Raw genomic sequence first — 12,938 nt, 5'->3', positions numbered from 1 at the left:
TATCAATTACATATTAAAATGATAATAGCTTAATCATTAATAAATAATAGATGATTCATAATAAAGAACCAATTACATGTTGAAAGGATAATACTTTTATCATTAATAAATAATAGTTGATATTTAGGGTTAGATAAACTATGTTATTAAAATTAACATCCCCTGCTTCTTTTCACTCCTTTTTTTTTTTTTTTTTTTTTTTGAGACGGAGTTTCGCTCCTGTCACCCAGGCTGGAGTGCAGTGGCGCTATGATGTCGGCTCACTGCAACCTCCGCCTCCTGGGTTCAAGTGATTCTCCTACCTCAGCCTCCAGAGTAGCTGGGATTACAGGTGTGTGCCACCACGCCTGGCTAATTTTGTATTCTTTGTAGAGATGGGGTTTCATCATGTTGTCCAGGCTGGTCTTGAATTCCTGACCTCAGGTGATCCACTCACCTAGGTCTCCCAAAGTGCTGGGATTACAGGTGTGAGCCACCATGCCTGGCCCTTTATTCCTTTTAATGTGACTATTAGAACATTTTATGTTATGCTTGTGGCTTGCATTGTATTTCTATTGGGCAGTGCTGATCAAGGGCAAGGTTACGTCTTGAAGCTGATAATACCTACAAAACTTCAGAGAACATAGGGTGTTTAATAAGTATTATTTGAAATGAGCCAGGCATGGTGGTACACCCCTGTAGTCCCAGCTACTCAAGAGGCTGAAGCAGGAGGATTGCTTGACCCCAGAAGTTGGAGGCTGCAGTGAGCTATGATCATGCTACTGCACTCCAGTTTAGGCAACAGAGCGAGACCCTGTCTCCAAAAATACATAAATAAATAAATATTATTTGAAATGAATGAAAGATTCTTCATATATGTCAGTGTTTAGTCATGAGAAACTCTAACATTTATGACTTATTTTTCCTCATTATTTATTATCTAATGGCTACTTCTATCTAAGCTTCCTGAAGGTTTGTCAAAATGAGCTGTAAGACAAATATAGATATCAGAAATAACAAAGTTTTGGTGTTTGTCAACATTTTCTTTCCTGCCCAAGCTTTCCCCAAAACTAGCCTGCAGTCCCACAGCACTAACACATATTTAAGGAAACTTTGGTCCTGTAAAAGTGATCAGTTAAGTCATCTTCTCTTAAGCTTGCCTATGCAGTCAAGTCTCTAGTTTACCTATACAGAGCATGGAGTTTCAGGAAAAGCTTTGCTTTACTGGTTTCCACCTGAACATGGAATGCCCCATTGCCATTTACTGATTTAGAGACATGAATATGTCACATGACTCCCCATCACTCTATCCCAGAAAGACCTCTCTTGCCGAGACATATACGTGACTCTTCTAATGATGTTGTGTGCAGAGGCAAGGACAAAGTCGCCTGATTCGGAGAAATATGTCTGAACACTGAATCATTACAGTGCAGCAGAAAAAAATTATTCAGTTATTTGAATAATTACCTTTGGCTCCTTGTCTAACTCTTTCCAGTAAGAGTCAAGCATCTCCTCTGCACTGGATACCAGATGAAATGCTCTGGGTCGCTGTTGTTGGTTTTCTGTATTTCCACTGTTCTTACTGTAGTGACTTCTGGACTATGCTGCAAAAGCCTACATAAGTTTAGGAAAACGACAAGGGTGAAGGAAGGTCTCTGCAGCTGCACCCATTTTAGATTGAGAAGATTGGGCAGCCTCAGTACCATATGGATGTCCTACAGGTAAAAGGACCAGGAAAGCAGAAAGCAGGCATGGGAGGAGAGTCACTCAGAGGTTGCCTTCTTTTAAGACTCTGTGTATTCTTTCCCGCTAATGAATTGCATAGGATGACATGGAGGAAATGCATATCATATGCATAATCCTAACATCAGAGAAAAGGTATGAAGTGTTTTTTGTTTTTTTTTTGTTTTGTTTTGTTTGAGACAGAGGCTCGCTCTGTTGCTCAGGCTGGAGTGCAGTGGTGCGATCTTGGTTCACTGCAACCTCTGCCTCCCAGGTTCAGGTGATTCTCCTGCCTCAGCCTCCTGAGTAGCTGAGACTACAGGTATGCACCACCACCACCACAACTGGCTAATTTTTTTTTTTTTTTTTTTTGGTATTTGTAGTAGAGATGGGGTTTCACCATGTTAGCCAGGCTGGTCTCAAACTCCTGACCTCAAGTGATCCATCTGTCTCAGCCTCCCAAAGTGCTGGGATTACAGGTGTAAGCCACCACACCTGGCCCAAAGTGGTATTTTTTAAACAAACTTAATGTTACTGGAAGCAGACTGGCAACAGTTTTGATGATGAGAATTTCAGAATTTGGGAACTGAAAGGGACTTTCCGAATTTGTGATCACTGCATGGGGATCATCTTCCCACAGACTTTTTAAAGACACTGCTGTCAGGCTCTTTGGGAGCAAATGTAAACAGAAAGCCAGTACGTTCTGTAACTATCCCTATAAAGTTGTTCTCTACTTCAAAAGACCCTAAGAAGCATATCCTCATCAATTTCACATTTTCATTATACTTTTTCATCACTGCTACAAAAAAAAACTTTAAATGTCTTTGTTAGCTCTTTGTAAGTGATCTTCTCTGCTTATTTCTCTGGATAGCCCAGTTTTATAGATGATACATCAAAACCTGCAATAACCAAGTGGCAAAGTCACCTAGCAAAGTACTCAGTAGGTATCCACTCAGCCCATTCCATTTCTTTTTATTAAGCTAACAATTTGAAAAGCCTCTATTTCAACTCCTTTAGCATGTTTTGTGTTTTCTCTAACTTATAAAACTTGAACTCTTTTCTGCTTAACATAAAATAGTAGGCAGCAACTTAAGATAATATTTTTTTTTTTTGAGACTGAGCCTGGCTCTGTCACCCAGGCGGAGTGCAGTGGCACCATCTTGGCTCACTGCAATGCAACCTCTCCTTCCCGGGTTCAGGTGATTCTCCTGCCTCAGCCTCCCAAGTGGCTGAGACTCCAGGTGTCTGCCACCATGCCTAGCTAATTTTTATATTTTTAGTAGAGACAGAGTTTCACCATGTTGGCCAGGCTGGTCTCAAACTCCTCACCTCAGGTGATCCACCTGCCTTGGCCTCCCAAAGTGCTGGGATTACAGGCATGAGCCACTGTGCCCAGCCTTAAGATATTAATTAGGTAAACCAGGAGAGGAAAGATCCATTGCCTGGCTCACCCTGAATTACCTATTCGAAAATTTTGGTGAGCTCTGACACATGCTCAAAGTAGGGACTAAAACTATATTGTGTCCTCAGTGGACTTGGGGGTTATGAGGAAGTAACATTTACATGAAACCTCGGAATTTTCCATGGCTCCAGATTTCTCTCCTGGGGTCATTGTAACTGGCCTGTGAGTAGATGATCACTACTGTCCCTTTCAGTTCCAAAATTCTGAAATTCTCATTATCAAAACTGTGTGAGTCCACTTCCAGCAATATTATGTTCATCTTGAAATACCACTTCATGCTGTTCCTCTGAGTGCAGTAAAATGTTAGGATTCAGCAGTAATTTCATACATGTCATCAGGTGTAATTGACTAAGGAAGGGTACATAACAAGAGAAATAATCTAGTTCTTGATTTGCTCATGTAGCTGTATACATGCAAATAATTATTTTCTATTGATATATAATTGTACAAATTTGTGGAGTACATGTGATATTTTGATACACATGTGCACATAATGTATAGTGATCAAATCAGGGTATTTAGGATATCTATTGTCTCAAACATTTATCGTTTCTTTGTGTTGGGAACATTTCAAATCTCTTCTAGCTATTTTGAAATAGACAATAAAAAATTGTTAATTAGAGTCACCCTACTGTGTTACTGAACACTAGAATGTATCCCTTCTACCTGACTATGTTTGTCAGCCAACTTCTCTTCATCCAGCCCTCCCCACTCTTTGCCAGCTTCTGGTAACCATCATTCTACTCCCTACCTCCATGAGATCCACTTGTTTAGCTCCCACTTATTAATGAGAATGTGTAATATTTGTCTTAGATCATTTCAGAATAAATTACTTAGGCTGCAGCATCCAGGTAGAATTGCAACCACGGCGGGTCCTTGAAATTGATTTCTTCGACGTATGAACTACGTTTCTCATCCTTAAACAGTGGTGCGCAGAGTGTACGTAATGTCACCGTGGTGATGGACTGTCATGCTTCACACTGATGTGTCAGATGAAATAAAGATAAGATGAAATAATTCCTAGCAAGGAAAGTTAACAGGCACAGGAAGAAAATGTAATGATGAGTAGGTTGAGGCCAGACTTTTTCTCATGAAGAACATCTATCACATCCTTGGCATGTTCCTGTCAAGGTGGAATGACTCTCTCCCTATCTCACTCCTCTGTCCATCCCTTTATTAGTGTAGATATAAATGACATTTGGGGCTGGAGAATCGAATGAATTGAGTCATCAGCATCTACTGCATGGGGGATGTGGATCAAGAAGGAAGGAGCAATAAAAACCAAGACAAGCTGAGAAGGGCACCATCAGGGCACTCAACTCTAGTTAAGAAGACAGAAGCAGCTGGGCACAGTGGCTCACACCTGTAATCCCAGCATTTTGGGAGGCCGAGGCGGGTGGATCACTTGAGGTCAGGAGTTCTAGACCAGCCTGGCCAGAATGGTGAAACCAGGTCTATACTAAAAATACAAAAAAAAAAATAGCTGGGTGTGGTGGCACATGCCTATAACCCCAGCTACTGGGGAGGCTAAGGCACAAGAATTGCTTGAACCTGGGAGGTGGAATTTGCAGTGAGCCAAGATCTTGCCATTGCACTCTAGCCTGGGCAACAGAGTGAGACACTGTCTCACAAAAACAAAGAAACAAATACACAAAAGAAGACAGAGGCAACAAAGTGAGCATGGTTAGGGCTCAGTGCTAGGGTTCAGGCTGTGAAAACACCAATACATTTCCTGCTAGGGCAAATCCCAGAGCCGCCAACCTTAGTCATTAGTCTCAGCCTCTCCCGACGGGTGGGTTATAGAATGTGTCCTGGAGTTCTTGAGTGTGTTTCAGGATTGAAATGATCCTTTCAACCAACACAATTAAAACTAGGAGCCCTTAGACCAGCTGAGTGGAGGCAATGCTTGCCACTCTGATAAAACCAGATACTACGTTAGTGAATAATGTCTGCATCCAAGAATAATGTAGTGCTCTTTTCTTTGACAAAAGGTTTTAGCAGCATGACTGGGTCTCTCCTTGGGAATCTGCAGCTTCTTTGCTGCCTCGGCCTCCGGAGGCACAGGCCTCCAACACAGGAGCAATAGAAGTGCTTCTGCCCACATAGGGAGTGGTTCATAGACACTGAGCATGCAGTCAGATTGGGAAGGTCTCATTTTCCTCTAAGCCCCCTTGCAACAGTGCGGGATGAAATGGGCTCCAGTTCCCATATGATCTTTGTTTTTGTGTTTTTGTTTTTTGGCGGGAAGGAGAAAGAGTGTCACCCTGTTGCCTAGGCTGGAGTGCAGTGGCACGATCTTGGCTCACTACAACCTCCACCTCCCAGGTTCAAGCAATTTTCGTGTGTCAGCCTCCTGAGTAGCTGGGATTACAGGTGTGCGCCACCACACCCAGCTAATTTTTTGTATCTTTAGTGGAGATGGGGTTTCGCCATGTTGCCAAGTCTGGTCTCGACCTCCTGAGCTCAGGCAATCCACCCGCCTTGGCCTCCCAAAGTGCTAGGATTACAGGCATGAGCCACCGCGCTGGCCTGATCTTTGGATTTAGGATTAAAGTCATCTCCAACACATCAAGAAAAATTGAACATTTGCTTTGCACACTACAGTTACTTCCATAAAATACAAGATGCCTAGCCTCATGCTCTGGGATATCCTTCACTGATACAGCACAGAATCTAGGGATAAAGCGACCTAGTATTGACACTAATTCGTTGTGTGAATGAATCACTTAGTCCCTCTGGGAGTTAATTTTCTCATCTGTAAAATGAGGGGATTAGATTAGATGATTTCTACCCTTCTTGCACATCCAAGGATTCATGGTTGTTCACAGGCTTACCTCTCTCAATGAGGCTAGCTGAGTTCTAAGGAGACACATGGTAGACAGACTCATTCAGTTTTTTATTGATTCTACTTTTGGCCATTGTTCCCATAAAAGTTCCAGCCCAAGTGAAGGCCATTCCTTTCCACCTTGTCAATTCCTGATGCACTCAATTCTATTCTAGGGTTTCTGTGACTCAAAGCCACCCACCCACCAAATCTCTAATTAGAGTTTTACAGAACCAAGCAGATCTAGGAACGTGCTAGCTTTTAAGAGTTCATGTTCGAGTGCTACCTCTCAAATATCCCCTAGATGATTTCAATTGCCATATGGATCCTTTCAGATCAACTTCCGATGTTGTACTGGTAATTACTATTTTATTTCACCAAATAGTTTTCGCATTAGAGCTCATTTGCTTTGTTTTCCATTTCAGATTAAGACATCAGTTATTTGGGCAACTCCGAATGTTTCCTTCTCAATCCCATTATGGGTAATAATACTAGCAATACTTCTTGGATTGTTGGTTCTCGCCATTTTAACCTTAGCTTTATGGAAGGTAAGTTGATTTACTTTGTTTTCCTTTTAAACTAGAGGGGCTGTTGAGGGAATTTAGAGGGATACAGTTAGGGATTTTAAAAGACAATTATGGAGGCATTTTTGGAAATTTTGAACAGTCTGAAGGATATAAAGGGAAAATTGTGTCTTGTTTGCTTTGGCATACTTAATATGTTTATATAGCTGACATTTAAGATGACTAGAGGTGCTTAATGTTGCTTTCATCTTGAGATTTCTTGTAAATAAATATAGAGAGAGTTAGGCTGTATTAACTAAGGCCTGTGATCTTCTTTCCAATATGCTTAGAGTGATAATATTCTAATGAAGACTTCTTTTTCTTGTTTAATTAACCAAGATCATAAGCTTTTTATTGACATGGCCCTATCATCAATCCTTTGACATTTTTTATAAGCACTATGCAAATGCAATTAATATAGCTCAATTCTGATTTTTTATTTCAACTATTAATGAGGCCAAATAGATCATGCATATGATAGGATGCCTGGACTTGGTTTTTAATCTTGCCAATTAGTTTGTCTCCACTGGGAAGCCTGAACTTAGTCTTTGATGTGTTTTACTGAGGTTTGTTCTAAAAGTGCACAACAGGAATTAATTTCTGGCCCACCAACCTAAACAATTGCCAAGTTTCACAGAGCCTTCCATTCCCAAATGGAAATGACATCCCAGTTACATGACTATAAGAGTAATTAACCCAGTCACATCTTTGATAACTATGTGGTTTTCCCTAAAATCATAGTGCGTTTTTATTTTGAAACAATTTGCAGCATGACTAATAGACCTATAAACTGAGAAAACCTTGGCTTTGAGTTAAGGAATGGCGTTTCTGATCGTTATCAGCTCTTTGTGCCATCCTACACCCACGTGGTCTATGACATACCTTTAGAATGGACTTTTGTGTTGTTCTGTCACTCATAGTAACTGTATTTCCAATGAGTATAAGATACAACCATGTGTGCCAATTGACAGGATATTCCAGTAGCTCTGGGAAAGAGAGATGACTCAATGTCTATAAGCCAAACCCAGTTAATTGGCTTCCAACATGAGAAACAGAAGAAAGAATTGAGGTTCCAGGTGTCTAGGAAAATATGTAGTTTACTTGGCAAAGTACTAATTTGACACTGAAGAGGAGGAAAATCCTAGAGTCACCTCTTCCCTGAGTTTCTGGCTAACCTTTGGAAAGTCACTAAGATTCTGTGCCTACCTGGTTCTGGCATTGAAATAAGTGACAAATCTATTCTCCTTCTATATATGCTCTATGTTCCACCAAGCACCGAGGGGTGTGTGGCCATCTCTTCACTTCTTTCTGTAATCCATCCCAAAGCAGCTGACAGGATACTTTAGGAGACAATCTCCTTTTCCTAGTCAATAGTTAGTGCTTCTGCTCCAGTAAGCATGTGGGAAATCCTTGGGACACATTGCTGTGATCTCAGGAAAATATCCAAGGTCCATAAGTGGTTTGTATGAAAGAGGGACATCTTCCACTCCAACTACAGGACAGGAGAAAGGGTGTGAGCACTCTGCCCTCCTGTTCACCTTGCCTATGCAATAAACTCCTCTCTACAAGTAACAAACACTCTGCTCGCACCTCCTAATTTGGAGACACAGACTGATTATATGTGCAGAGCTCCAGGCTCCTTCGAAAATACATAAAGGGCCAGGTGTGGTGGCTCAGGCCTGTAATCCCAGCACTTTGGGAAGCTGAGGCAGGTGGATCACTTGCGGTCAGGAGTTCAACACCAGCCTGGCCAACATGGCAAAACCCCATCTCTCCTACAAATACAAAAATTAGCTGGGTGTGGTGGTGCAGGCCTGTAATCCCAGCTACTCCGGAGGCTGAGGCAGGAGAATCGCTTGAACCAGGAGGCGGAGGTTGCAGTGAGCCAAGATCATGCCACTGTACTCCAGCCTGGGGGATAGAGAGCGAGACTCAGTTTAAAAAAAAAAAAATACATAAAGTGAAAATTCTTTGAATGAGGGGTTTCACAGCTTCCCAGAATGACGTGATTTTATAGCCCGTCTTTCCCTTTATAGTGTGGATTCTTTGACAGAGCCAGACCTCCTCAGGAGGACATGACCGACAGGGAACAGCTGACAAATGACAAGACCCCTGAGGCATGACAAGAAAAAAAAAGAAGACCAAAGACCTCAAACACTGGTCCTGTTCAAAGAAAAAGAAAGAACATGAGGGTTAAAAATCAAAGCTTTCTGATACCTGACAGTGACCCAGGAAATGGAGGGGACCCTGGAAACATCACCTCATCTACACCACACTTTGGAGAAATTGTCATGGGTGCCCAGTGAGCCCTGTTGGAAAAGGAAACACCAAAGCTGGAGAAGCCATCAGCAATTGTGGAAGATTTTCTTTTGCTTTAATCGTTCTGTACTTGGCAGACACTTTGAAATGGGTATGGGAACGTAAGTTGCAGTCCAGATCAATCCAGCATAAGTTGCAGAGATGAAATGTCTGAATCACTATAGAATTTACAAGGTGAACTAAGGTGAAATGACTGATTTACTATAGAACTTAGAACTAAGACCACACCGTCCAACACTACTGTATCCAACGGAACATTTGACACCTCCCTATGGAAAAGAAACATTTCTAAGGACATTATGGCTCAGGGAGACAAGCAATATGTTGTTGGTACTGTGAAAGTACTTTTGAAAGGACAAAAATAATCTTGTGAGTGAGGGTGAGAGTTTATTTATTTATTTTCCATGTCTCTAGGTTGAGAATCTGTCATCTAGAGAATTTGGAAATTAAGATTTGGTTAGCTAGTTTTCAAAATCACTCACTCAGTTTCCTCCTAAGAACCACTGTGTGCAGATAACTCATTTAGCAGAGCTTCTTCAGAATTTAGACAGTGCTAAGGAAAGGAAGATTGACATTAGGAATCAGTTCTATTTAATACCTTGCTGCCTTCCATCTGAAATTCCTTTCACTCACATTATCCAGGGACTCACATCTGCTTAATTTAGCTTTGCAAGATGTTGCATTTATATTTCCTTGTATATCTTTCCATTGACTTAGTTAATACATGAATTTCGAGGTACTCTCTACCTTTGGAGTGTTTAAAAGTCATGGTAAAATGTCTAGAGTTCATTAATTCAAAAGCAATTTAACATTATGGGTAAACATTATTTTTAATATCTATAAGAAGCAACACTTCTTATAGATATTTAGCTTGGGATTAAATACCTGTTTTTCCTGCTATGCCTTGTACTTGTATACACAGAGAAAACATGTTGAATATAACTTAGACAAAAACATAAAATTATACAGGCATGAGCCAAACTGGGAAAACTGATTCCTAAAGATTTTTATTTAAAATTGCTTATTCCAACTTTATTACTTATTTTTACTGCTAATCTTTATAATATGTAACTTTGGAGAATAATCCTTTATTTAAGCTATTTTCCCATCATCTTGAATTTAACCATCACAAATTTTTTATGTTTAAAACTCTTGTAAATAATTCATAATCGTGTAATATTATCATTTTTGAAGTAAAATTGACCAGCCAAATTTATAGGTAGTCTGCACAATTTTGTATCCTTTTTTAATAATGAAAAATTACTATGAAGAAATATTGAACAAATTTTTATGTGCAATATTTTATAGACCTATGTATCTGAAGCATGTTTACACTGGCGTTTTTTTTTTTAATTAATTTCCTAAATGTTAAGTATGACAGAACAAGCTGACCCAAATCCTTAAGTTTACAAAGCTGTTGGAAAACTTTGTGTCCTGATTTCAACAATCATGCTTTATTTGAAAGATGAGCCAAGCTCACAGACACTAAATTTTATGTCATGCCATAAGCTGGAGAGGAGCCATTTGGCTACAGCTGCGGAACTTCATTGAGGAGCAAATGAAAGGCACATGGACGAGCACGCTGGTGCAGTTCATGTTCTTCCTGCCTGTGAATTGAATACTGTCCTGGTAGCAGTTTCGGGTCGGTCAGGAGCTCAAGGCTGGTTTGTGTGGCTGACTATGGATGAGCACTGAAGTTGCCTCAAAGAATTAAGGGGTGTCCACACCAGCCTCTGGGGGTCTTTGATGTTAGTCTTCCAGGTAGAGCTGGTTTTACCAGTAGGTGGCCATCTACAGGATGTGATGTGAGTGATGCCAGACAGCTCTCTCTGACCGCAGGTAATGCCCTGAATCTGGTGATCCTGGCTGATCTGTGACCAACAGAGATTAGCTCCTCGGGATTTGGGGTCCTAAAAGGTCCCTGAAAAAATGCACCCCTTGTCTTTAAGCCAACATTTGTGAAGGAACTGAGAACTCTTAGGGTTACATAAACAAAGACCCCTGTTGAGATAGTTTATGCAGATACCTGGAAGGAACTAGAGATGCCAGGAGGAAGACTGAGACCCAGAATGAAGCAAGGCATGAGGGCTCCAAAGTGAACTGCACCATCCCAGAGTCTCAGCCAAGATGGCCCCTTCCTAGAGGGACGGGCACCTTCCACCTGCCCACAGGCACTGCTACCTATGGGAATTGCAGAAGGCCGTTGTACACATGCGCATGCACGTAGTGGCCCTCTGCCCTTTAGAATATGGAAGCAAAGGCTGGGTGCGGTGGCTCGTGACTGTAATCCCAACACTTTGGGAGGCCGAGACGGGCAGATCACCTGAGTTCAGGAGTTCAAGACCAGCCTGGCCAACATGGCAAAACCCCATCTCTACTAAAAATACAAAAATTAGCCAGGCATGGTGGCAGTCTCCTGTAATCCCAGCTACCTAGGAGGCTGAGGCAGAGAGAGAATCGCTTGAACCCAGGAGGCGGAGGTTGCAGTGAGCTGAGATCGTGCCACTGCACTCCAGCCTGGGTGACAGAGGGAAACTCTGTCTCAACAAAAAAATAAATAAAATAAAAAATAAAAAAAGAATATGGAAGCAAATGGAGAAAGGGAGGAAACTGAGGTCAGGCAAACCTTCCAGCAATCAGTTCTGCCCAGAGAACATATTGACGACAGAGAACACACTGAGCGTATCTGCTTCTAGTTAGAGCATTGCCGATTGCCTTCATAATTCATAATGTGCTGTGCTCCTCTGAGGGTCTATCTGTATTTCTCTTCAAAGAATTCCCTTTTTAAATTCTTGCAGCTGGGTTTTAAGACACAATAATGGGGCAAATTAAGTTTTATAAACTTGGAGATTTTTATGCAGTAAATAAAAAAATAATATGTACTAGTCACCCCTGAAACTGCATTCTTAGAACTCAACTCTTGTTTTATTTAAATACGTGCGTAGATATCTGTGAAGATTTTCATGTACCTATTTACCTTGTCACTAATAAAATTAAAACTGAAAGACTTGATGGCGTACTTTCGGTTTATTTCACATGAGACATAAGTTTCCCTATTGTGGGCAGATATCAGAGGTTTCTGTCTCTACATCTTAATTCCTTATTAGAAAAACATTTAACATCGGGAGAAATTTAATAGAGCAAAAATGCAAAGCTCCCTGGGAGGATGAAAATGTTCTACTTAGATTTCAGTGATGTTTGTATTAAACTCCGTGAGTGGCCGGGCACGGTGGCTCACACCTGTATTCCCAGCACTTTGGGAGGCCGAGGCAGCGAATCATGAGGTCAGGAGTTCGAGACCAGCCTGACCATGGTGAAACCCCGTCTCTACTAAAAATACAAAAATTAGCCGAGCACGGTAGTGCACATCTGTAATCCCAGCTACTCAGGAGGCTGAGGCAGGAGAATTGCTAGAACCCAGGAGGTGGAGGTTGCAATGAGCCGAGATCATACCACTGCACTCCAGCCTGGGCAACAGAGTGAGACTCCGTCTCAAAACAACAAAACAAAACAAAACAACACAACTCCGTGAGTATAGTAAAAATTATTAAAGTGTATATTTTAAATGAGCACGTTTAAGGTATGAGAATTACGTCTCAATAAAGACATTAAGAATTTTTAAGTACCTTCTAGTACCTCCACTCTTATACAAGTGATTTCTCCACTGTAGATACATGTTAGCTCCTTTACAAAGCCTTCCCTTCATCTTTGCCTAACTGTACTCCATTAGCGTTTTGTGAATTTCCGTACTTTTCCATTTCTTCCCACGGCCACCTTCCGGCTGAGTGACCCCTCAAATGAAAGCAGAAACCACATCATTTCCTCAGTATGTTTCATATACCTGGCCAACACCTGTTATATAATCAGTGATCAAAACAATTGCTAGAATGAATGCGTGAGTATATATACACGCATAGTCATAATCATATGAACATGTACTTTTGTCATTCCCTTTCATTACTAAGCACCAGCTACAGACAAATGTGTGCGCATCCTCCTATTTACAATGTTGATACAATGCGATTGTAATAGTAAATGTTCTATTCAGTTAGTGAACCATGGTTCATTT

The 12,938-nt window shown here is 41.1% G+C and overlaps 1 protein-coding gene across 1 annotated transcript in view; it reads left to right on the top strand.

The window, feature by feature from the left end:
* ITGA8 (integrin subunit alpha 8) overlaps positions 1-11,877 on the top strand; it is a 212,046-nt gene extending 200,169 nt beyond the window's left edge. The window contains exons 29-30 of the mRNA XM_004049094.5: positions 6,413-6,535; positions 8,587-11,877. Coding sequence (XP_004049142.4) covers positions 6,413-6,535; positions 8,587-8,673 — 210 coding nt within the window. The 3' untranslated portion in view covers positions 8,674-11,877. The remainder of the gene's footprint in view (positions 1-6,412; positions 6,536-8,586) is intronic.
* Positions 11,878-12,938: the final 1,061 nt, after the last annotated feature.

This window comes from Gorilla gorilla, chromosome 8 (genome assembly GCF_029281585.2).
Source record: "Gorilla gorilla gorilla isolate KB3781 chromosome 8, NHGRI_mGorGor1-v2.1_pri, whole genome shotgun sequence".
In the NCBI taxonomy this organism is placed as follows: Eukaryota; Metazoa; Chordata; class Mammalia; order Primates; family Hominidae; genus Gorilla; species Gorilla gorilla.
This window is presented reverse-complemented; position numbering and strand designations above follow the sequence as displayed.